The 26,551-nt window shown below is 45.5% G+C and overlaps 1 protein-coding gene across 5 annotated transcripts in view; it reads left to right on the top strand.

Annotated features, from left to right (window-relative positions):
- Window positions 1-26,551, top strand: part of sugct (succinyl-CoA:glutarate-CoA transferase) — a 720,871-nt gene that overhangs the window by 83,241 nt on the left and 611,079 nt on the right. For all 5 annotated transcript variants that reach the window (XM_070890193.1, XM_070890206.1, XM_070890201.1 and 2 more), the window contains exon 6: window positions 21,873-21,964. In XM_070890193.1, the coding sequence (XP_070746294.1) occupies window positions 21,873-21,964 (92 nt within the window). The remainder of the gene's footprint in view (window positions 1-21,872; window positions 21,965-26,551) is intronic.

Genomic DNA, 26,551 nt, shown 5'->3' with positions numbered 1-26,551 from the left:
CCAACGCGTTGTCCCGCATCCAGAGGTGGGCGCTGACATTATCTGCCTATGATTGTCATTTGCCAAAAACCCGGCACAGAGAATTGTGCCGATGCATTGACCCGTTTACCGTTGCCCACGCCGGAGGTGGAAACGCCACAGCCCGCAGACCTAATGTTGGTCATGGATGCCTTTGAAAGTGAAGGATCGCCTGTCACTGCTCAACAAATTAGGACCTGGACCAGCCAGGATCTGATCTTATCAGTTGTAAAACGTTGTGTCCTCTGGTGATTGGTCGGCCATTCCCAGGGAAGTGTGTGATGAGACCAATCCTTACAACCGTCGCAAAGACGAACTATCCATTCAATCTGATTGTTTGCTATGGGTGTTGTTATGCCCAAGAAAGGCAGGGAGAGATTTGTACATAGTATTCATCCCTGTATTGTGATGATGAAGGCCATTGCCAGGTCTCACGTTTGGTGGCCTGGCATTGACTCTGATTTGGAGTCATGTGTGCATCAGTGCAACACTTGCATGCAGTTAAGCAATGCACCAGTGGAATCTCCGCTAAGTCTGTGGTCGTGGCCATCCAAACCATGGTCGAGGATCCACATCGACTATGCAGGTCCTTTCCTAGGTAATATGTTTTTGGCGGTGGTGGATGCGTATTCCAAATGGATAGAATGTGTAATCATGTCATCCAACACATCCGCAGCCACCATTGAGAGCCTTCGTGCCATGTTCGCCACTCATGGTTTTCCCGACGTCGTTGTGAGCGACAACGGATCGTGCTTCACGAGTTTGGAGTTTCAAAAGTTTGAGACTCAATGGTATCAAGCATGTAAGGTCAGCAACATTCAAACCTGCATCCAATGGTCAAGCGGAGCGGGCTGTCCAAACCATCCAGCAGAGCCTGAAATGCATAACTCAGGGTTCTTTGCAGACTCGCTTGTCACGCATACTGCTTAGTTACAGGATGAGACCCCACATGCATACCGGGGTCCCCCCTGCTGAATTGTTGATGAAGAGAGGTTTCAAGACCAGACTCTCGCTTGTCCACCCTGATCTTAATGACCACTTTGAAAACGGACGTCAACATCAGCAGTGGTAACATGATCGCACTGCCGTGTCACGCGACATCTCTATTAATGATCCTGTATATGTGCTAAATTATGGTCAAGGCCCCAAGTGGGTTACTGGCACTGTTACGGCTAAGGAGGGTAATGGGGTGCTTATTGTCAGGCTCACTAATGGGCAAACATGCAGGAGGCACATTGATCAGACAAAATTGCAGCACACCGTCGAACCGGAACAGCTTGAAGAAGCCACCATCAATGACCAACCGATTCATATTCAGCCAGCAGAAGACCCTGCTGTTGTCAATGAATCTGGATCTTCAATCCCCGACATGGACACTGCCACTCCCATTAGATCGGCTACCCAGCCTCAAGTCATGAATGACTCAGAGAGCTCACCCAGATCTGGAATTGAACTGAGACGATCAACTAGGGAGCGGAAAGCCCCGGACCGTCTCCATTTGTAAATAGGATTGATACCAAGATCTGGGGGTGGGGGGGGGAAGGAATGATGTAATGTATATATGCCTGGGTTTACCTGCCATCAGGGGGAGCGACCGTCAGAGGTGATTGGGCCACAGACACACACGTGCAGCCCTTGTATATAAAGAAAGCCTCCATGTTTAATCCTTACTTTTGAGAGCTAATAAAGTAGAGTCAGGTCGCACCTGATTGAGTTCACGGTACTAAGCCTATTGAGTTATTGCATACACAAGCATTCCGTATGCCTTCTTAACCACCTTATTGTAATGTCTGTAAGCTTGTAATGTTTGTAGCTCCATACTGTCGATGTATTGTGTACTGCAAGTGCAGGGTTAATAATAAACAGAACTAGGCAGATTTCTGGAGACTTCCGAGAGAGCTGCCAGCCATGTTGGGAAGCTGTGTGTGCTGTGCTCTGTGAATATATCATATTTGGCGACGAGGATGGGATTTTTTGGATGATTTAAAGCTGAAATTTTGTTGGTGAAGGATTCAGCCAGCCGACAGAAGACTTTGGAAGTTTCTGACTTTGAAAAGAAAGCTACAAAATCCGAGGTAAAATACAGCACACGATGTGAACAGCTAGAGATTAAAATGGCAGGTGTATTGGGACATTTGGGAGAATATAGACACGACTGGCAACGTTTTAAAGCGTATGTGAATCGGCTAGAAATGTATTTCATTGCAAATAACGTAATCGAAGTTCCAGACAATGCAGTCCAGAACCGGGCTGTATTGGAACGTAAGAAAGCGATCTTCTTATCGGAGGCAAGTCCGGCATTATATGACACTCTTGTAAATCTGCTTGTGCCTGACGAGCCAAAGGACACAACGCTTAAAGAGATTTTAACGAAGCTGGAGCAGCACTATAACCCCAAACCATTAGAAATTGCTGAAAGCTGTCGTTTCCTTGGATTTGGATCTAACATTTGTTTTATGAGGGCACGTTTTACAATTTGTACAGTGCGCTCTGCTGCACCATTTGAAGCAGGATGGTATGGTGGAACCTTGGTATGTTTCACACCATTTTTGCTCGTGAATTGTGCAAATTCTTCTGAATGAAATTGTGGTCCATTATCCAAACAATTTCTTCAGGGAAGCCAAATGAAGAAAATAATTTTTGTAAAATGTCCAATGTTTTACTTGTTATTTTCCACATTAGAAACACCTCAACCCACTTCGAATGGCTATCAATCACCATGAACAATTGTTGTCCTTCTAACTCAGCAAAATCAATATGTAGCCTTTGCCACACCCTGGAAGGCCATTTCCATGGCTGTAATGGTACTGGTGGTGGTTGCTTGCTTACCGATTGACATGTCGTACACTGACTCACGATGTACTCTATATCTTTATCAAGACCTGGCCACAATAAATAACTGCGTGCAAAACTCTTGGTCAAACACATTCCCAGGTGCTGGTCATGGAGGTCTCCTAATAATTTGGACCTGAATTTATTTGGTATAACCACTCTTGCACCCCACATGATACAATCTCTATCGACTGATAATTCATTCCTATGAATGAAGAATGGATGTGTACCTTTGTCTGTTACCTGGTTTGGCCATCCATTTGCAATATGCTCATACACCTTTGACATCACTGGGTCACGTTTGGTTGCTCTACCAATCTCTTCAGCTATGACTGGCAGTTCATCAATGTATGAAAAATAAAACACTTCTTCCCTATCGGGTGTAACTTGTGATGGGGAAGGCAATCTAGACATTGCATCAGCATTACTGTGATCAGCTGATCGTCTGTATTCAATATCATATGTATATGCTGACAAAATCAAAGCCCATCTCTGCATTCGGGCTGCAGCTAATGTTGGAACTGGGGACTTTGGATGGAAGATTGCTGTTAGGGGCTTATGGTCCGTAACGATGGTAAACTTACGACCATACAAGTACTGGTAGAACACCAGCAGAGTTTTTTCTCAAACGACAGCCACGAACCAGATTCTTGTTGTTAAAGTCAAATTTGGCACAGTCCGTAGAAGAGACACAATTAAGACAGAAAGAGAATCATGATAGAGGTAGAGTAAAAGAGAGAAGTGTGAAATTAAACCAGAAGGTGAGAGTGAAGAACCATCACCATAAATGGTTAAAGTGGTTACCAGGAAGAGTGGTGAAGATATGTGGTCCTCGCACATATTTGGTAAAGATGTTTGATAATGGACAGGTTCGGTTTGTTCATATTGATATTTTACCTACAGACATGGAAGGAGTTGAAGGTGGGAATGATTCAATTATTTCTGACTCATCAGATAGTTTTGATACACCAGTTGCAAATCCTAAATCCAATGTACTGGAAACAAATGCAGGAGAGAATCAGAATGAAAGTCTGAGTCCGAGTCAGGAAAACAAAGAGCCTGAAGTTAGAGTGAGTTCAAATGAAAATCAAGGAAATTCCGTGGAGGAAAACGTTCCTCAGGATGAGCCTCGAATGAGTGTGAAATCGACACCATGTTTGTAAGGTTCTGTTCGAGAGCGAAGGTATCCTCATCGAAACAGAAAACAAGTGGTAAAGTTAAATTTGTAAAGATGGAAAAAAAAGTTATATATCCTGTGTTATGTATAAACATGAAAGTTATGCATGATGTTTGTTATGATGGCTTCTTCATTTAAGGAGGAAGAAGTGTAATATCTGTAAGCTTGTAATGTTTGTAGCTCCACACTGTGGATGTGGACGTATTGTGTACTGCAAGTGCAGGGTTAATAATAAATAGAACTAGGCAGATTTCCGGAGACTTCCGAGAGAGCTGCCTGCCATGTTAGGAAGCTGTGTGTGCTGTGCTCTGTGAAATATATCACACTTATCTACATGGCCTGCGACCTTCAGGGATCTGTGGACATGCACTCCACAGTCCCTTTGTTCCTCTACACTTCTCAGTATCCTACCATTTAATGTGTATTCCCGTACCTTGTTAGCACTTCCCAAATGTATTACCTCACACTTCTCCAGATTGAATTCCATTTGCCACTGTTCTGCCCACCTGACCAGTTGATTGATATCTTCCTGCAGTCTACAGTTTTCTTCTTCATTATCAACCACACAGCCAATTTTAGTATCATCTGTAAACTTCTTAATTATACCCCATTCAAGTCTAGATCATTGATGTATACCATAAAAAGCAAGGGACCTTGTACTGAGTTCTGCAGAACCCCACTGGAAACAGCCTTCCAATCACAAAAACACCCATCAACCATTACCCTCTGATTCCTGACTTTGAGTCAATTTTTAGATCCAACATGCCACTTTGCCCTGGATCTCATGGGCTTTTACTTTCATGACCAGTCTGCCATGTGGGACCTTATCAAAAGCCTTGCTAAAATCCATATACGCTACATCAAATGCACTACCCTCATTGACCTTCCTTGTTACCTCTTCAAAAAATTCAATCAAGTTAGTCAGACATGACCTTCCCTGAACAAATCCGTGCTGACTGTCCTTGATTAAACCGTGTCTCTCTAAATGAAGATTTATTCTGTCTTTCAGTATTTTTTCCAATAATTTTCCCACCACCGAGATTTGGTTGACTGGCCTGTAATTACTCGGTCTATTCTTCCTCTCTTGTTAAACAAAGATATCACATTAGCAGTCCTCCAGTCCTCTGGCACCACATCTGAACCAGAGAGAATTGGAAAATGATGGTCAAAGGCTCTGCTATTTCTTCTTTTGTTTCGCTTAACAGCCTGGGATACATTTCATCAGGGTCTGGGGACTTATCCACTTTCAAAGCTGCTAAACCCGTTAATACCTCCTCTCTCACTGTGTTTATTTAATCTAATACTTCACACTCTACCTTCGCAATAGCAGTGTCTGCATCGCCCCTCTCCTTCGTGAAAACAGACGCAAAGTATTCATTAAGAACCATACCCACGTTTCCCGCCTCCACACAGATTACCCTCATGGTCTCTAATAGGCCCTACCCTTTCTTTAGTTATCCTCTTGCTCTTAATATATTTATGACACATCTTTGGGTTTTCCGTGATTTTACTTGCCCCGAATTTTCGAATTTTTCATGCTTTCTCTTTGCTTTTTAATTTCATCCCTGTACTTTCTATACTCCTCTGGAGATTCTGCAGTATTTAGCCCTCGGTATCTGTCATAAGACTCCCTTTTTTTCTTGATCCTACCCTGTATGTCCCTAGCTAGACATCCAGGGGCCTCTAGATTTGTTAGCCCCCCACCCTTTTTCTTTAAGGGAACATACTTGCTCTGAACCCTCAGGATGAATGCCTCCCACTGTTCTGACACTGATTTACCTTCAAGTAGCTGTTTCCAGTCCACTTTGGCTAAATCACATCTCAGCTTATTAAAATTGGCTTTCCCCCAATTGAGAACTTTTACTCCTGGCCTATCTTTGTCCTTTTCCATAACTACACTTAATCTAACTGAAGTATGGTCATGAGCATCAAAATGTTCTCCCTCTGATACCTCTTCCACCTGCCCAGCTTCATTCCCTAAAACTAAATCCAGAACTGCCCCCTCCCGTGTTGGGCTTGCTACATTTTGGCTAAAAAAGTTCTCTTGCATGCCTTTTAGGAATTCTGCACTCTCGATACCTTTCACACTAATTTTATTCTAGTTAATATTAGGGTAGTTGACATCCCCTACTATTACTACCCTACAGTTTTTGCACTTCTCAGAAATGTATCTACATATTTGCTCTTCTATCTCCCTCTCACTGTTTGGGGGTCTATAGTACACTCCCAGCAGTGTGATCGCCCCTTTTTTGTTTTTCATTTTGACCCAAATGGCCTCGTTTGATGATCCCTCTAACATATCATCCCACCCTCACAGCTTCTTTAATCAATACTGTGACCCCCCCTCCCTTTTTACTCCTCTATCCCATCTGAAAATCCTGTAACCAGGAATGTTGAGCTGCCATACCTGCCCCTCTTTTAGTCATGTCTCTGTAATAGCTATAATATCATACTTCCAAGTGTCTACCTGTGCTCTCAGCTCATCTGCCTTGCTTGCATTGAAGTATATACCATTTAGTACAGCCTCACCTCCTTGTTGACTACTTTCTAGCCCTTGTTTCCTCAGTCCTTCAAATTCACTTTCTACGTTTTTGCTTTCCAATTCTAGTTTTATTTCCTTTCCTACTGAATCTATTCTCAGGTTCCCATCCCTCTGCCAAGCTAGTTTAAATCCTTCCCAACTGCAAACCCCCCACAAGAATATTGGTCCCAGCTCTATTGAGGTGCAACCCGTCCAGCTTGTACAGGTCCTACCTCCCCCAGAAGCAGTTCTAATGCTTCAGGAATCTAAAGCCCTCCCTCCTGCACCATCTCTCTAGCCACACATTCACCTGCTCTATTCTCCTATTTCTGTACTTGCTAGCTCATGACACTGGGAGTAATCCGGAGATTACTACCTTTGGGCTCCTGCTTTTTAATCTTTCTCCTACCTCCCTAAACTCTGCCTGCAGGACCTCATCGTTCTTTCTACCTATGTCATTGGTATCAATATGGACCACGACCTCTGGCTGTTCAGCCTCTCCCCCCAGAATATCTTGCAGCCGCTTAGCGGCATCCTTGACCCTGACCCCAGGGAGGTAATATACCATCCTGGAGTCACGTCTGCGGCTGCAGTAACACCTATCTGCTCCCCTGACTATTGAATCCCCTACCACTATAGCTCTTCCATTCTTGTTCCACCCCTCCTGTGCAGCTGAGCCATTCGTGGTGCCATGGACGTGGCTCTGGCTGCACTCCCCAAAGGCACCATTTCCCTCACCAGTGCTCAGAAGAGAATACCGGTTGGAGAGCGAGATCTATATCCCTTTGCAGATTCTTTGTGTCCTCCTCGCAACTTGCTTTCCCACCTATCTTTGTATTATCAGCAAATTTGGCTACATTACACTCGGTCCCTTCATCCAAGTCATTAATTTAGATTGTAAATAGTTGAGGACCCAGCAGTGATTCCTGCAGCACCCCACTAATTATAGGTTGCCAACCAAAAAATGACCCATTTATCCCGACTCTCTGTTCTCTGTTAGTTAGCCAATCCACTATCCATGCAAACATATTACCCCCAACCCTGTGAGCTCTTATCTTGTGCAGTAACCTTTTATGTGGAATCATATCGAATGCCTTCAGGAAATCCAAATACACTACATCTACTGGTTCCTCTATATCCACCCGGCTCGTTACATCCTTAAAGAACTCCAGCAAATTTGTCAAACTTGATTTCCTTTTCATAAAACCATGCTGACTCTGCTTGACCTTACAGGTGCGACGTTCAGAATCCGTAATGTTTTGGAATCCGAACACCAGGTAGATCCAGGTGGGGTTGTCCAGAAATCGGAAAATGTTCCGAAATCCGGACTCTCCTGCCCCGGCCCGACCTCCCCTGGCCTTGGCCCGACCTCCGTCTGTCCGACCTCGCCTCGACCCGACCTTCTCCGGTCTCGGTCCGGCTGCCCGACCTCTCTCAACTCGGCCCAACCTTCGGCTGCCCGGCCCGACCTCTCCTGGCTTTGGCCCGACCGACACTCCCGACCCGACCAACCCCCCCCACCCCCCCCCCCCTGCCTCGGCCCGACCGTCTTCACCTGGCCTCGGCCCAACCGAGTGATCACCCCCCGGGCCTCTGACTGACCCCCCACCCGGCCTCAGACCGACCGGCCTCGGCCTGACCAAGACCCCCAATCTCCGGCCGCGGCCCAACCGACCCCCAGAACTCCAGCGGCCCGATCGACCCCACCTACCTTCCTCACCCCAGGCAATATCCGGAACAGCCTCGGTCCCGAGGTTTCCAGATTTCGGACATCACATCTTATCATATATTATGATTTTCTAAATGTCCTGCTACTACATCCTTAATAATTTTCCCACTGACAGATGTTAGGCTAACTGGTCTATAGTTTCCTGCTTTCTGTCTCCCTCCTTTTTTGAATAGGGGCGTTACATTTGCAGTTTTCCAATCCGCTGGGACTTCTTCAGAATCCAGGGAATTTTGGTAGATTACAACCAATGCATCCACTATCCATGCAGCCACTTCTTTTAAGACCCTTGGATGCAGGCTATCAGGTCCAGGGGACTTGTCCACCTTTAGTCCCATTAGTTTGCCTAGTACTTTTTCTTTGGTGATAGTGATTGTTTTAAGTTCCCTCCTCCCAATAGCTCCTTGATTATCAATTATTGAGATGCTTTTTAATGTCTTCTACCGTGAAGACCGAAACAAAATATTTGTTCAAAGTCCCTGCCATTTCCCTGTTTCCCATTATTAATTCCCCAGTCTCATCCTCTAAGCGACCAACGTTTACTTTAGCTACTCTCTTCCTTTTTATATACCTGACAATCAGCAAGTGAGTTACCTACCCACAGGAAGTTCAGTGGTAATCAGCAGGTGAGTTACCTGCCCACAGGAAGTTCAGAAGAAATCAGCAGGTTTTTACAGCATTGCCAGCATCTTGCAAGCTGGAATGCTTGGCTGGCTACCCTCTTGGTTATTGAATGGTGTGTTGAGAGTATGAAAAGCAGGCCTGGGGCCGGTAAAAGAGAGCAGTTTAAAAATGACCATTGTTTAACTGGATAGAAATTTTCAGTGTAAAATGGCGAGCAGGGCCCTAAAACTGATGTTAGGATCCTGATTAGCATATTCAAGACACCTAACACCTGTTTCTGGTGGGCGACCTGGACACTTCCAATTGTACAGCCGGTGCACTTCTGGTGGCAATTGAGCGGAGTGATCGTGGACCGAAATTGGTCCCCCCAATGGTAATTTTCACCCAAAAAGTGGATGTGATGGAGACCATTTTCTCCTATATATGTCTTCCAACAAATTTCAAAATGTGTCTTGAATCCAGCAAATCCTCCAGAAGTTTATTCCTTAAATCATAGGCAATAATCCGGTTAATCTGATCTGTAAAGTTTCAGGCAACTTTTAGCTATTTAAGGAGCTTGTATCCTGGTTTGATCTCATCAAGAAATATTTTTGTTTTGAACATTTACCTGCATGTGGTAGTGGAAATAATTAGTCATTTAACATTGCAATATCTGGATCAAAGCAAGGGCTGGTTGCTAAATGTAAAGCAACTTGAACTGCCTGCTGTTGTGAAATTGTTTTCTTTATTTACTGGAATTTAGGGTTGATCACCTTCACATACTGCCTGAACATTGAACAGTATCCCATCAGGTGCTGATCCCAGCCTGCTTTTGTGCGTACAGTATCATGCTTTCTGACGCTACTTCTGCCAGACACTAGAAGCACCAGGCCAAATATTGGGAGGGTGTATTTAAATGAAGTAACAGTAGTGTGATGACACTCTGTGTCCCATTTTCCATGGTTAATGCTGGTTGTAACTGAGGCCTGTATAAAATAGATATCCAATGTTGCTAGGTGCTAGAAAAGACAGAAGTAACTTTTAAGGCCCACTGCAGGTACTTTCAAATGTCTTCTAAAATATTTCCTTTTTGACCATTTCTCAAAATTTGTTTTGTGTTTTTTTTTCAATGACTACATCTTTTCTGCTTCCTCCTTTGAGGATTCCATTTTTGCCCCCTCCAATTTTTAAGGTACCATTTAGGAATACTTCCCTTTCTGTGTTTTTATGAATGAAGAAGAGTAGTGGGAACAGAGGATAGGCTGATCATGAGAGGCATATGGCACACACTGTGCAAAATGTAGACCAAGGTACACCTACCTCCAGTTACCCCATCAATGAGTGAAGCCATATGCTGCAATTTAGTCTGAAAGAAAAGAAAGACTTACATTTATATAGCACCTTTCACAACCTCAGGAAGTCTCAAGGTGCTTTCCAGCCAGTTATGCACTTTTGGACTTTCTTGGAATTGAGGCGGCCAAAAGGCTTTTCCAACAATATTTGGCAACAACTTGATTTGGTTCACCTTTTTATACTGGTATCTGTTTGCTTTTTGCATAGATTTTGAACTTCATGTGCTAGATTTTCTGCCCATCAATTATAACTAAGTGGAAATCTAGCTCCATGATTGGTGATTTTCATTCCTGTTTTGTACTTATTGACTGAAACATTCCCTACCTGTTCCGTGGAGACTCGATTGCTGTTTTATGAAATTTAAGCAAACCAGGTGCAAGCGTGATGCAATGTTTGTATGTAAAAAAAAGTGTGACAGACAACGGATTCCTGCCGAGGAGCTGTTCAGGTGGGGCCCCGGCGAGGAGGTCGTCGGGCAGGGATCCGCCAAGGAGGTTTTCGTCGGGTGGGCCGGCGCTACTAAGGAGCTGTTCGCATCGGGCGGGGCCCCGGTGAGGAGGCTTCGAGGTAGGAGCAGTGGCTGTAAGGCGAGCGGCAGTGATGCGAGGCCCAAGGCCGGGCAGCGGCAGGGCCCCGAGTCGGCAGGGTCGTCGGGTCCAGATTCCGGAACATTTTATGGATTCCGGACGACCCTGCCACCGATTGTCCCGGAGTCCGGATTCCAGAACATTCCGGATTCTTGACGCTGCACCTGTACTACACTTCATTTCTGGTCCATTCTGGTTTTCATTCTTTAATATTTTATTTGGAATCAAGTCCTACAGAAACACTATTGGTCCGTTAGGTGGCTTGGATGAATCAAAATCAATTATCTGCTCAAAGTTACACTGACCTATAATCTACACCAGTGTTGCCCAACACATTAGCCACTAGCTACAACTCTTTTGGGGGGGGGGGGGAACAAAATAAACATTAGATCAAGTGCCCCCCCCCCCCCCCCGATCTGGGGGACACTCCAGACACTTTTTTCATTTTTTTTTGTGTTTTTTGATTTTTTTGGGGGGGCATTAAAATTATATATTTTACAAGTGCCCCCTATAAAAGGGGAGGGGGACACTAAAACCCCAGCAATTAAAACAAATTAAACTTTAAAACATATAAAATCAAATTAAAATTTGGTTGCCGGGGGTGATGATGCACTCCAGTCCCTTTGGCGCCCACCTCTCACGGAAGGCCGCGAGCATACCGGTGGACACAGCGTGCTCCATCTCTAGGGACACCCAGGCCCGGATGTAAGCCCGGAAGAGAGTCAGGCTGAACGACCGCCCGCTGCCTGGACCGGCTGATGGCACCCTTGGCAAGCCACTAGCTACATGTGACTCATTGGAAATCCGGATGTGGCTAATTGCATTTCTGATTAATTAATAAAAAATTAGTAATAGACACAGTCATTGGGCATGTGATCTTAATACTCATATTCGCACAGCATGTGCATGTAAACTTTAACCTTTTTGTGCGTTGGTAAAATGGTAAGAGGAAAAGAAGAGTGTGCGAATGTTTTTTAATCGTTGTGCTTTACTTCCTTGGTTACTGAATAGTGGTAGATATGTTCAGTAAATGTACACGTGAAGTAAATTGATCTGTATTGGGCGAGTGTTTTTCTACTAAAATTGGTGCATGTGGATAAAACTGTGCCTGTGCTGGCAACTATCTGCGGCTGAACCAGACTGTTCGCAACCTCGGTGTTATATTTGACACCGAGATGAGCTTCTGACCACATATCCTAGCCATCACTAAGACCGCCTATTTACACCTCCATAACATTGCCCGACACCGCCTTTGCCTCAGCTCATCTGTTGCTGAAACCCTCATCCATGCCTTTGTTACTTTCAGACTTGACTATTCAACGCACTCCTGGTCAACTTGAGGTCATCCAAAGCTCTGCTGCCCATATCCTAACTCACACCAAATCCTATTAACCCATCACCCCTGTGCTCATTGATCTACATTGGCTCCCAGTTAAGCAATGCCTCAATTTTAAAATTCGATCCTTGTTTTCAAATCCCTCCATGGCCTATCTCTGTAATCTCCTCCAGCCCTACAACCCTCCGAGATATCTGCACTTATCCAATTCTGGCCTTTTAAACGTCCCCAATTTTAATCGTGCCACCATTGGCGGCTGTGCCTTCAGCTGCCAAGGCACTAAGCTCTGGAATTCCCTCCTGTCCTCCTTTAGGGCGCTTCTTAAAACCTACTACTTTCACCAAGCCTTTGGTCAGCTGCCCTAATATCTCCTTATGTGGCTCAGTGTCAAATGTTGTTTGATAATGCTCCTGTGAAGTGACTTGAGATGTTGGGTGCTATATAAATGCAAGTTGTTGTTGTCGTAGCCACACCAGTGGCTACTCAGTGATTTCTATTGGACAATTGTGAGTTTGAAGACATTTCCTTTTGTATTAAGTATATGTCAGTTGTTATTGTTGATAAAAAATGTGTTTCAAATGATCAAAAAACATTTAAATCAAAATATTGCTCAGTATTACAAAGTATTTACAGCACAGAAACAGGCTATTCAGCCCAACAGGTCTATGCCAGTGTTTATGCTCCACACAAACCTCCTCCCACTCTACTTCATCCAACCCATCAACATTCTATTCCTTTCTCCCTCGTGTTTATCTAGCTTCTCATAAAAGCACCTATGCTAGTCGCCTCATCTACTCATTGTGGTAGTGAGTTCCACATTCTAACCACTCTCTGAGTAAAGAAGTTTCTTCTTAATTCCCTGTTGGATTTATTAGCGACTATCTTATATTTATGGCCCTTAGTTCTGGTCTCCCCTGCAAAACATCTTCTCTATGTCTATTCTATCAAATCCTTCCATAATCTTAAAGAGCTCTTTAACTCACCCCTCAGTCTTCTTTTTTCTAGAGAAAAGAACCCCAGCCTGTTCGATCTTTTCTGGTAGGTATAACCTCTCAGTTCGGGTTTCATTCGAGTAAATCTTTTTTGCACCTTCTCCAGTGCCTCCATATCCTTTTTATAACATGGAGACCTGAACTATTCACAGTACTCCAAGTGTGGTCTAACCAAGGTTCTATACAAGTTTAACATAACTTCTGCTTTTCAGTTCTATCCCTCTAGAAATGTACCCCAGTGCTTTGTTTGCTTTTTTATGCCCTTATTAACCAGTGTCACTACTTTTAGTGATTGATTGTATCTGTACCTACAGATCCCTCTGCTCCTCTACCCCATTTAGAGACTTATGTTGCAAGGAGTATGTAGCCTCCTTATTTCCTACCAAAATGTACCATCTTGAACTTACCAATATTGAAGTTTATTTGCCAATTACATGCTCATTCTGCAAGTTTATTAACGTTTTCCAGTATTTTGGGAAAAGTGGGAAACTTTTAAAAGCCAGCAAAGAATGACCAAAAAAAGATTAAGAAAGGAAAGATAGGCTATAAAAGTAAGCTAGCCCGAAATATAAAAACAGATAGCAAGAGTTTCTACAGATATATAAAAAGGAAAAGAGTGGCTAAAGTAAATGTTGGTCCCTTAGAGGACAAGACGGGGCTATTAGTGATGGCGTACATGGAGATGGCAGAAACTCTGAACAAATATTTTGTTTCAGTCTTTACGGTAGAGGACACTAAAAATATCCCAATAGTGGATAGTCAAGGGGCTTTAGGAGGGGAGGAACTTAACACAATCACAATCACTAAGGAGGTGGTACTCAGTAAGATAATGGGTCTAAAGGTGGATAAATCCCCTGGACCTGATGGCTTGCATCCTAGGGTCTTATGAGAAGTAGCGGCAGGGTTAGTGGATGCATTGGTTGTACTTTACCAAAATTCCCTGGATTCTGGGAAAGTCCCAGCAGATTGGAAAACTGCAAATGTAACGCCCCTATTTAAAAAAGGAGGCAGATAAAAAGTAGGAAACTATAGACCAGTTAACCCTGCACAAGATAAAAGTTCACAGAGTTGGGGGTAATATAGAGGATAGAGGATTGGCTAACTAACAGAAAACAGAGTCGGGATAAATGGTTCATTCTCGGGTTGGCAATCAGTAACTAGTGGGGTGTCGCAGGGATCAGTGCTGGGACCCCAACTATTTACAATCTATATTAACGACTTGAAAGAAGGGACCGAGTGTAATGTAGCCAAGTTTGCTGACGATACAAAGATGGGAGGAAAAGTAATGTGTGGGGAGGACACAAAAAACCTGCAAAAGAACATAGACAAGCTAAGTGAGTGGGCAAAAATTTGGCAGATGGAGTATAATGTTGGAAAGTGTGAGGTTATACACTATGGCAGAAAAAAATCGAAGAGCAATTTATTATTTAAATGGAGAAAAATTGCAAAGTGCTGCAGTACAGCTGGTTTCTGGGAGTCCTGGTGCATGAAACACAAAAGGTTAGTATGCAGCTACAGCAAGTGATCAGGAAGGCCAATGGAATCTTGGCCTTTATTGCAAAGAGGATGGAGTATAAAAGCAGGGAAGTCTTGCTACAGTTATACAGGGTATTGGTGAGGCCACACCTGGAATACTGCATGCAATTTTGGATTCCATATTTAAGAAAGGATATACTTGCTTTGGAGGCAGTTTAGAGAAGGTTCACTAGGTTGATTCCGGAGTTGAGGGGGTTGACTTGTTAGGAAAGGTTGGAAGTCAGAAGAATGAGAGGTGATCTTATCGAAACGTATAAGATTATGATGGAGCTTGACAAGGTGGATGCAGAGAGGATGTTTCCACTGATGGGGGAGACTAGAACTAGGGGGCATAATCTTAGAATAAGGGGCCGCCCCTTTGAAACTGAGATGAGGAGGAATTTCTTCTCTCAGAGGGTTGTAAATCTGTGGAATTCGCTGCCTCCGAGAGCTGTGGAAGCTGGGTCATTGAATAAATTTAAGACAGAGGTAGACAGTTTCTTAACCGATAAGGGGTATGGGGAGCGGGCAGGGAAGTGGACCGGAGTCCATGATCGGATCAGCGGAGCAGGCTCGTGGGGCCATATGATCTACTCCTGCTCCTATTATGTTCTTATGTTCTACTTTTGCCGCAGTCCTCCTCTGTAATAATTATACCCCCAATTTGGTGTCATATGCAAATTTTGAAATTGTACTTCCGATTCCCGAGTCCAAATCGTTTATGTAAATGGTAAACAACAGTGGTGCCAGCACCGAGCCCTGTGGAACACCACTTCCCACCTTTTGCCAGTTTGAGTAACTACCTTTAACCTCCACTCTGTTTTCTGTTTTGTAGCCAACTTACTATCCATTCTGCTTCTTGTCCACATGTCTCCACATGTTCTGACCTTAGTTATTAGTCTACTATGCAGTATTTTATCCAAATATGTTGCATCTACTGCATTACTCTTGTCTACCCTTTCTGTTACTTCTCCAAAGAATTCAATGAGATTGATCAAGCATGACCTTCCCTTTTGAAATCCATGACTCCTCTTTATTATATTTTCAATTGCTAGATGTTTTTCTATTACATCTTCGAGTAAGGATTCCTTTATCTTTCCCACCCCCGACGTTAAGCTATTTGGTCGATAGTTCCCTGGACTTGTTTTATCTCCCTTTTTAAATATAGGAATTACATTAGCTGTCCGCCAGTCCTCTGGCACTATTCACTTTTCTAATGAATATATATAAGTTTGATTAGTTTATCAATTATCTCCTCTCCCTTTCTTAAATGTCTTTATATTTTTTTGATCTCTTCTTCAAATGTCATGTCCACCATGTTAGACTCCCTTGTATATCCCGAGGCAAAGTAATTATTTCGGGCTGAATTTCTGCCACCATTCTGTGCAGTGCACCATTCTGAAAAGCCTTACCTGAACTTAACAAAATCGATGCAGAGAAGAGAAAATTGGCGCAGAGAAGACACCATTGCTTTAGCGGAGCTGAGTTAGATTTTGGAGGGAGGGAAGAAGACACGGCACCGAGGGCAGGGGGCCTTTTGGCCTAGGATAGGAGCGGCACTGGGGGTGGGGGGGGCCTTCCGGCCCGGGGTAGCAGCAGCACTGGGGGTGAGGGGCCTTTCGGCCCGGGATAGGAGCGGCACTGGGGGTGGGGGGGGCCTTCCGGCCTGGGATAGCAGCAGCACTGGGGGTGAGGGGCCTTTCGGCCCGGGATAGCAATGGCACCAGGGGCTCTACAATTGCTTATGTCTTGCTGCATCTTGTATGTTTCACTTTGCAGCCTCAGCCCTTCAGTTTGTCCCTCGTTACCCTGGCAACTTCAGTTTTTCGACGCAGATCTTAAGCTTCACCCACAGAGCTTAAGGATAATCTGCACCACTCCAGAATGAAAGTTTGTTCTGGCGAAACTTGCAACTTTGTTTTGACGCAGTCGGCCACTAAAAAATCGGATGTACCTCTACAACTGCGCCAAAAATCGGCAATGTGGAAAATTGGCCCCTTAATATTTCTGCCATTTTGCTGACATTACCTGTGAGTATATCATGTTCATTCACAGGATGTGGGCATCGCTGGCAAGGCCAGCATTTATTGCCCATCCCTAATTGCCCTTGAGCCACCTTCTTGAACCGCTGCAATCCCTGTGGTGAAGGTACACCCACAGTGCTGTTAGGGAGGGAGTTCCAGGACTTTGACCCAGCGACGATGAAGGAATGGTGATATATTTCCAGGTCAGGATGGTATGTGACTTGGAGGGGAACTTGGAGGTGGAGGTGTTCTCATGCACCTGCTGTCCTTGTCCTTCTAGATGGTGGCAGTCGCGGGTTTGGGAGGTGATGCCACTAAGGTGTGTATCCTTTAGTGGCGCGATCCCTATCCTGATTTTTCTTTTGTTATTTATGTATCTGTAGAATACTTTACTATTTATTTTTAATATTCCTTGATCATTTAATTTCCCAGTTTCTATTTGTCTTCCTAATTGTTTATTTGACTTCTTTACTAATCGTTTAGTGTTCCTTTTGTCATCCTCTCCCTTTTTATCTATGTATTTAGTGTATGCATTTTTCTTTAGTTTCAATTTTGCCTTGATTTCTTTATTCATCTGAAGGAAAAAATTGCAAGGCTACAGGGAAAGAGAGACGGAGTGGGACTAGCTGAAGTGCTCTTGCTGCGAGCCGGCACAGGTTCGACAGGCTGAATGGCCTCCTATGCTGTAACCATTCTATGGGCCCAAATTTCCACATGATTTGCGCCTGTTTTTAGGAGCAACTGGTGGAGAACGGACTATCTTAGAAATCGCAATTCTCCACATTTTTTTTTCTGCAGTTCTAGTCAGGTAGAACAGTTCTACTTTGGAACAGAATTTTTTCTTCAAAAGGGGGCGTGTCCGGCCACTGACACCTGATTTGAAAGTTTCCACAGTGAAAACGTACTCCAAACTAAAGTAGAATGGAGCAAGTGAAGATTTTTGTAGAACTGAAAAAACCTGTTCTACACATTAAAAAATCAGGCGCAGGTTACAAATTAGGCGTCCAGAACGAGGTGGGGGGGTGGGGGGGGAAGGGAAGTCATTAAATTCTATAATAAATCCTTATTTATACTTATACAAATATTATACAAATAAATGCAACCTGAATAAACATTTATAAGCAAAGAAAAGATTAAATAAACCATCTTCCTACCTGTGTGAAAGTGCTTCAGGCAGGCCTTTCGGGACCGAAGGCTGAACGGGCCGTCCCGAGACTTCGGGCAGGGCCCGTCCCCAGCACCAGATTTACAGGTAGGTGGCGTTGGGTCGGGGAGGGAGGTTCGGGTCGGGGGGGAGGAAGAGAGAGAGGGGGGAGGGAGAGAGAGAGGGAGGGAGAGAGAGGGAGGGGGGGAGGTCAGGTCGGATCCAGTCCGGGAGCGGGAGTCGGGTTGGGTCCAGTGGGAGGGGGGGTTGGGTCGGGGGACGGGTGCGCGGGTCGGTCCAGTCGGGGGGGGGCGGGGAGCGGGAACAGGAGCGCGGGTCGGGTCCAGTCAGGGCGGGGGGGCGGAGCGGGAACAGGAGCGCGGGTCGGGTCCAGTCGGGGCGGGGGGGCGGAGCGGGAACAGGAGCGCGGGTCGGGTCGGGTCCAGTCGGGGAGGCGTGGAACGGGAACAGGAGCACGGGTCGGGTCGGGTCCAGTCGGCGGGGGGGGGGGGGAACGGAGCGAGAACAGGAGCTCGGGTCGAGTCCAATCGGGGGGGTGGGGGGGGGGGTGGAGCGGGAACAGGAGCACGGGTCGGGTCCAGTCGGGGGGGGGCGGGGAGCGGGAACAGGAGCGCGGGTCGGGTCCAGTCAGGGCGGGGGGGCGGAGCGGGAACAGGAGCGCGGGTCGGGTCCAGTCAGGGCGGGGGGGCGGAGCGGGAACAGGAGCGCGGGTCGGGTCGGGTCCAGTCGGGGAGGCGTGGAACGGGAACAGGAGCGCGGGTCGGGTCGGGTCCAGTCGGCGGGGGGGGGGGGACGGAGCGAGAACAGGAGCTCGGGTCGAGTCCAATCGGGGGGGTGGGGGGGGGGTGGAGCGGGAACAGGAGCACGGGTCGGGTCCAGTCGGGGGGGGGGTGGGGGGAGCGGGTGTCGGGTCTGGTCCGGAGGCGGGGGGGGGGTGGGGAGCGGGTGTCGGGTCTGGTCGGGGGGGGGAAGCAGGAGCTGGCCGTGGGAGGAGCCTTATTCACGCAGCCCCAGTGAGGCCATTGGGCCAGGGCTAGGGGCTGCGTGCTTCGGGCCCCTCCCACACAGTTCGGCGCCTGGAGCTACTGCACTTGCGTGCCCACTGTAGCGCGCATGTACAGAGGTCCCGGCACTGTTTTCAGCGCAGTGACCTGGCTCCGCCCCCGCACAGCTCGTGCTGGCTGCGCCGAGGGCCAGAGGACCTGCAGGGAGGTGGAGAATACGGAGGATTTTTTTAAGCGCACTTTGTGACGCGAAAAACGGGCGTCCAGGTCGGGACTGCGCCGTTCTAGGCGCGTGTGGAAACTTGGGCCCTAGCATTCTATAATTCTATCTGTGGTGTGTCATTACTGGCTTGTTTGTTCTTGCTTTTTAATGTTAAATATTTTTCCTGGTCTCTATTGATCACCATTTTAAAATATATCTCACTGCGTTCTAGTTCTATGTTTGTAAGTTAATTTTTCCAGTTTATTTTCCCTGGTTCCATTCCCATCCCCTTAATTGGTCTTTATCATACTTATGTCTTTCTCAGTCTTTATGCTGTGATCGGTATTGCTTAGATATTCCCCATAGCTTACTTCTCTTATCTGTTCTGAATGATATTTTTAGAAAAACTGAAGTTTGGCAGTTGTTAGATTTTGTACCTTCAGTTACATGAAAAAGGTACTTATCTGTTTGTGCAACGTTGCTGTGTGCAAATTGGCTGCCACGCTTCTCTACTTTACAACAGTAACTGCAAAAGTACTTAATTGGCTGTGAAGATCTTTGGGACATCCTGTTGTTGTGAAAGACGCAATATAAATGCAAGTTCTTTTTTTTCTATTTTCAGTGTTGTGGTTTTCAGCTACCAGATCCCAAATGAATGTACAATGCTCTGGGGCAGAACCGAGTTATATTGATGACTATGCCTCGCTTCGAACTTGGTGAGATCTGAGCTCTGTGCTTGGACTCATGCTCCAAGCTTTTGTCCAAACGAAGATATCACACTGGGCGCTGGTGTTATACAACACCCAGTGTCAAGTCCGAGTTGTGTGAGACTAGCCCAGGAAATGGCCTTTCAACTTTCTTTCAGCATGCTCAGAAATTAGAAAGCCAACTTGATTCCCAAGTTATACTGCTACTTTTGCATTAATACACATCTGAAACTGCTGCAGAAGTGATCGCAGCATAACCTGTTTAGCACCTTTCAGCTGGTCGGAAGAATTCTATTTTCTATTTGTGTTCCGTCAAGAAATCTTTTAACAGACCTGAGGTACATGGTGGCTTGACCAATAGGCTGAGATGATAAGCAGCTACGTCATAGCTACCTTGAAGGCTTAATCCCCGATTTGTTAACAGTAGTGGTAGAGGTGCTACCATTGGCTTGAGAATTCCAGGGTTAGAGAAGGGAAAATCAGCCAGGGTTTCTGTTCCTGATCCCTTTATCTAGTGACCCCTGTTGGAAGCTCACATGTGCAGGCCTCCATTGAGAATAGGATCCGTTTCAACTATGATGCCCTCTGTGACCAATCAAGCTTCATTGCCTTGACTTACACATGTAGAATGTGCCCTTTCCCGGGCACCTGTGGGTGATTGACAACCATGAAGCACTAGTCAAAGTGTCTTTTACCTGACATGACCTAAACTCTCCGACATTTCTAGGTACTGGTCATTAGCATTGCCCCCGGTGCAGTCCTGCCCCCACCCCCTCCTCACACCCCACGACAATGGGCCTGTGCCCAGAAATGGGCATGGAAATTCAGAACTACTGCAGTGGTAATGACCACCAGCTGTAGGGCTTTCTTGCTGCTGCCCAAAAGCAGCAGCCAGAAGGCCTGAAACCCAAAGATGGTGTGCAGTACCTGTAAAGGGAAGGGACTAATCTTTCTCTTGGCTCCAGCTTTTGCTGCTTGCCCACCTTGGAATCTCTGACTTGAGAAAGGCCTAAGACCTGCTTCTTTGTGGATCCCCTCCAAATAGTTATTCAAACCAGCTATCCAACAGGAAAATATTGCGGGTGGCCCAGTTACGTTACTCCCCACCAAGCCTCATTAACATGGTTGTGCCCGACATGGGCGGAACTACTCTATTGCCCTTGGGGGAACCCCAGGAAATCCTGGGGCAATACAAAGGGCCCAAAGACCCAGTGCAATGTGTCTCTACTCCATTTTCTTCCTCCTTTTGGTCTGGGAACTGCGTACACAGCTGTGGAAAATCAGCCTTAACATCTTGAAGAGAAAATTGACAGAAAAAATATCTTATTTAAAAAAAATACATGGTGTGCGTGGACTTTGTTGTACATATGTATGAACATTGTGCTGTTTTCAAGTTCAAAAATAAAGTCCAATCTAATACAAATGGTTTCTAAACAGCTTCCCCCTCAGTCTTCTGATGAGAGGTTCACAAATCGAATTAAGCACTCTTAACTTTCGCAGTAATATATTCTAACTATTTACACAAGTCAGTAATGTTACTGAAGAATTAATTTAGCTTACTGTAAATACTCACATGTAAGACTAGAAAATAATCTCTTTGGTGCTAAAGATAGATGGGGTGTGTTTAACCGCCAGTCTTACCCATCCTCATGAAATCGCTTCTGGCTGGTTTACCTCTCTTACCATTAACTTCTATCAGCTCTTGCTTCGCTCATAATCTCAAGGACTATGACATTTAAATGGAAAGTTCTCTTCCAATCCCCAACATGGACTTGCTAAAATAGGAGCGAGCCAAGCTTCCCCATATTATGGTGCAGAGAAATCATGAACACATTCTTTTTTTATACATTTTTTTCAAATCATGAACTGGAGCCTGAAATGAAGTCAGGAGGCATTTAAATATCCCAGCACTGGAGGAAGGGAACGGCAGCTAATAAGAATGCAAAATAACAGAGATAGCATGTATTTGTAGACATTAGCTGACATGAAAGTGATAATTTTGGTGGCTGAGATTTGGTAATATTCATCCTTGGAATTTATGTGGGATTATGGGGGTTTGTTTTATCAGTGGGTTAATATTTACACCTCAAACCCTTTCTCTTTAAATTAGGTTATGGACAAACTGGCCCAATGTCCCAACGTGCAGGTTATGACTCCGTAGCATGTGCTGTGTCCGGCCTTATGCACATCACTGGTCCACAGGTACATTTAATTAATTTTATCTTTTTTTATTTGTGTGGCGTTAATACTTATCTCTGCCTCTGCCATAGTGTGAAGAAAAAACTGTGGTGGTGGTTACAGTGGGCAGGGACAAAGCAATGTGCCATCTGGCCTCTGTACATTTGGATATCACTTCTGGTTCTGAGCATAAAACTCAGGGCCTCCCTCCCACTTCTAAGTACCTCTCATTCCCAAGTGCTAAAACATGGGGCTAGATTTTCCACGATTTTTGCATGCTTGACGCCCACTTAACGCCCATTTTATTGCTGAAATGACATATAATGCCCATATATTGCCCATTTAGCCACAAAATAGAAACCGATGGGCATTTTTCGGAAACTTATCGCTGGGTGTTATTTTTTCCATGTGTGTAACGCTGGAAGGAATCATCAGAATGGACCAAATCAACGGCCATAATATCGCCCAACGTTAGTTTCCGCAAGGAATTAACACCGAGATTCAATAATATTGGCCGCCCATTTTTTTTTGTCATAAAGATCACATTTGCAGAAACTAAAGCCCAGGAGATCAGCCACCGTCACTTTCCCACCTCACACATAAATCACCCACAATATCGCTCGCCCAAAAAACCGTCCGGAAAAAATGGAACTAACCGGAACTAATTACAGCGTTTTGGACGTCATGTTCTACATCACATGTCTCATTCTTTACGAGGCTGCTCTGCTTCAACCTCGGGGGAGATCGGATGTACTCTGGAGGTGTTTGGAGGTGATGTGAACATCTGTACAAACATCTTGACCGATTGGAATTTAATAGGTGTCTTCGTCGGGACATTCATTCTTTGTGACCAATTGGTGGAAAACAGAGAGCTAGTGCAATGGAGCCTGTCCTCTCTCGCCCTCTCTTGAGGTCCAATTACATGCTTTAGACTCGAGATGGCCGAAGGTACGCTCCACAGCATTATGTGCCCAATGTAAGACGTGCCAGACTGATGAGGAGGACCAGACGTTACATTCCCCGCAAGTACAGGAACAAGTGGTCTTACCTCGACTTTCCCGACACCACCTGCCTTTGGAGCCTGCGCTTCCACAAAGAGGTTATCACTGGGGTATGCCAGCTCATAAGGGGAGATCTGCAGCCTGCTGGCACCATCAGTACTGCACTGTCGGTCGAGGTCAAAGTCACCGTGGCACTGTCGTTCTAAGCGTCGGGTTCTTTTCAGGCCTCAGCTGGCGACATTTGCGGTCTGTCTCAGCATGCTGCACATTGCTTCATTCGACTGGTCACTGAAACCCTGTACGCACGCAGGAGGGACTTGATCAGCTTCCCTATGACCAGGAAGGCTCAGAATGAGAGGGCTCTAGGATTCTCCAGAATTGCAAACTTCCCCAAGGTGCAGGGAGCAATAGACTGTACGTACATCGCGATGTGGGCACCTTCTCAGGATGCAGAGGTTTTCAGGAACCGCATGGGATTCCACTCCCTGAATGTACAACTTGTCGACCACCAGCAAATTATAATGGCAGTGAATGCTAAATTTCCGGGCAGCATCCATGATGCTCACATCCTGCGTGAGAGTACTGTATCTGACTTGTTTAACAATCAGCCACAAGGTCAATGCTGGATGCTTGGTGACAAAGGATATGGCCTCGCCTCCTGGCTCATGACCCCCCTGCGTGACACCCACACCGAAGCTGAGAGGCGATACAACCAGAGCCACTCGCAATATCGTGGAGAAAACCATTGGAGTGCTTAAGCAGCGCTTTAGATGCCTGGACCACGCAGGAGGCGAGCTCCAATACCACCCTGAGCACGTAGCTCAATTTGTGGTGGTGTGCTCCATGCTGCACAACTTGGCTATCAGGAGGGGACAAGAATTGCCTGAAGGGTCTAACAGTCCACCTCACCAGAGAGAGGACGAAGAGGCGGACGCTGAGATCGGCCTAGACAATCAGGCTGACGCTGAAGCCATGCCACCGCCCCCCCCCCCCCCCCCCCTGTAGACCACATAAAAGGGCCTGTGTTGGCATGATAGTTGCAAGAGCCTTACGTCAGGAACTCATCAGTGAGCACTTTGCCTGAAAGAACTTTGGTGTTATTTACAAGGCTGACACACTGCTGGGTGTGCAAGGTCATACATCAATGGTGGGCATCACCTTGGTGACAGTTAAAGTTCAAGTTGATTGAAGTTAACTGTAATTATATGCTTTGATAAGGAATCACCAGCGTGTAATGGTGCAGCTATCTGAGCCAATGCGCAACAAAGTTTTGTTAAATAAAAGCATTTAAACCAAATATTGTCTGAAATGATCAGTAGTTCTGTAAAAAAGAAAAACAACCTTCCCCTTGCCCCCCGCTTCTCCTCCCCACCTCTTCCCCTTCCCCTTCCCCTCCTGACTCCAAGCCGCCTGGCGAAGGAGCTCCTCAGGCGATGCTTCATTTCATTGGGTGAGGGGCCGGGGGTGTAGGGGGGATAATGGCTGAACCACTGCTTGGATTGTGCTCTCCCGTTGGATACGATAGAGAGGACAGTCCCGAGTTTGGAACGTGCTCCGAGCCAGAAGCAAGATGTTGCTCCTGGCTCTTATGTCGTTGGCAATGGGGGTGCGGCACCTTGGGGTGCAGTGTCGCGCTCTGCGACCACTGGGAGCCCTCTGCCACCAGTGTTCCTGGCTACCAGCTCCAGGGCCTCCACCATCCCTTCCATGTTATATCTTATTTGTTGGACAAAAACTCAGTGCCAACTATGTTCTTGGTGCTGGTGAATCTCACTCATGCCTCCCACAACAGCCAAACAAGCACACACCACAGCCACACATGCCTTCAGTCCCTCTCAGCTCCCTCTCTCTCTGTCTCCTCTTCTGCACATGTCATGATGACCCTTGACCTCCTGAATCACGAGAATCGGGCGTTGCCATGCCATTGCTAAGAATGGCGACATTTACGGCAGAAGGTCAGAGGGATTTAATGCTACCGCCCATTTCATATCGCTCATGGTAACGCCCAATTTCAAAAATGGAGACTAGGTGCTTTGAGAATGGGCGAGAAGCCGGCGATCTGAAAACCCATTTTTACCGGCCATGTGGGAAATAACGCCCATTTTTGGGCGATATGCACAAAAGTGTAAAATCTAGCCGATGGTATTGATTAATGATTGTGTATTGCAATGAATAATTGTTGTGTTTTTATACTAATAATTTTGATTTTGGAGTAGTGTGCCTGCATGCCTCGCATCTCCTATTGCACAGTAGGGCTGTTGTCATTTTTGCAGCATTCACTGAATTGAAATAATTGTTAAGGTATTATTATAGTATTAGCTTTAATCAACTGCCAGGAATGGTGAAATTCTGTGCTTTTAATTGCAGCACGACATGGATTTAATGAAGGGCTAATCAATGTGTTTATGTGTTGCAATGTGATAAACGATATAGAATGAAGCTACATGCCATGGGTGCATGCCTATCTAAAAAAGTGAAGAAATAACTTACTTGAATATCCCAGAGCAACAAGTGAATTACTTTTTGAAGTGTAGTCACTGTTGTATAGGCAGCCAATTGGTGCACAGCAAAGACCCATGAACAGGAAATTAAATTAATGATCAGTTAATCTGTTTTGGTGGTGCTGGTTAAGGGAGGAATATTGGCCATGACACTGGGATAGCTCCCTTTGCTTCTTCGAATGGTGCTGTGGGATCTTTTCAATACAACTATGCAGGCAGACAGTGCTACTACATCTTATTCAAAAGACAGTACCTCTGACACTGCAACACTCCCTCTGTACTGCACTGAAGTATCAGCATAGATTATGTAACACAGTGCTCTAGTGGGTCTTGAGCCCACAACCTTCTGACTCAGAGGTGAGAGTGCTACCAACTGATCCAAGCTGACATTTGCTGAGTACATTATCAGTAGCCAAATGGGCAGGGGCAACAGAAGATAAAATTAAATGTTGTTAAGGCATGCACTGTTTTATAAATATATAAAATATATGTATGCATCAGCTGAGGACAAAGGCCAAAATGATGTCAGTTGGAGTTGCAATGGTTACATGGTGGGGACAAAGATTATGCAGGGTGGTAGATGTCAATTCCACCACTAAAAGGAGGATGAATGTATATATCTTTTTTGCGCTTGAATAATGAGGTTTTACTTTATTACAAGTAACACCCCTTGTAAGGTAAATAACATGTCACTCTGCTATTTAAAGAAGGTTAGAGAGGGAAACTAGGGAATTATAGACCAGTCAACCTAAAATGTGTTGTTGGGAAATTACTAGAGTCTATAATTAAAGATAGAGTGACTGAACACTGTGAAAATCTTCAGCTGATCTGAGAGGCTCAGCATGGATTTGTAAAGAGAACCTGATTGAATTTTGAGGAGGTGACTAAAGTAGTAGACGGGGATATATCAATGGATGTTCTTTAAATGGACTTCCACAAAGCATTTAATAAAGTCCCTTATAAGAGACTGTTAGCTAAAGCTGAAGCTCAAGGAATTAAAGGCAAATTATTGACCTGGTTAGGAAAGTGGCTGAGCGGCAGGAGACAGAGTAGGGATTACGGGCAGGTACTCTAATTGACAGGATGTGACTTGTGGTGTCCCACAGGGG

The sequence above is a fragment of the Pristiophorus japonicus genome, chromosome 1 (genome assembly GCF_044704955.1).
Source record: "Pristiophorus japonicus isolate sPriJap1 chromosome 1, sPriJap1.hap1, whole genome shotgun sequence".
Lineage (NCBI taxonomy): Eukaryota > Metazoa > Chordata > Chondrichthyes > Pristiophoridae > Pristiophorus > Pristiophorus japonicus.
Note: the sequence above shows the minus strand (reverse complement) of the source record. Positions and strands in the feature narration are given on the sequence as shown.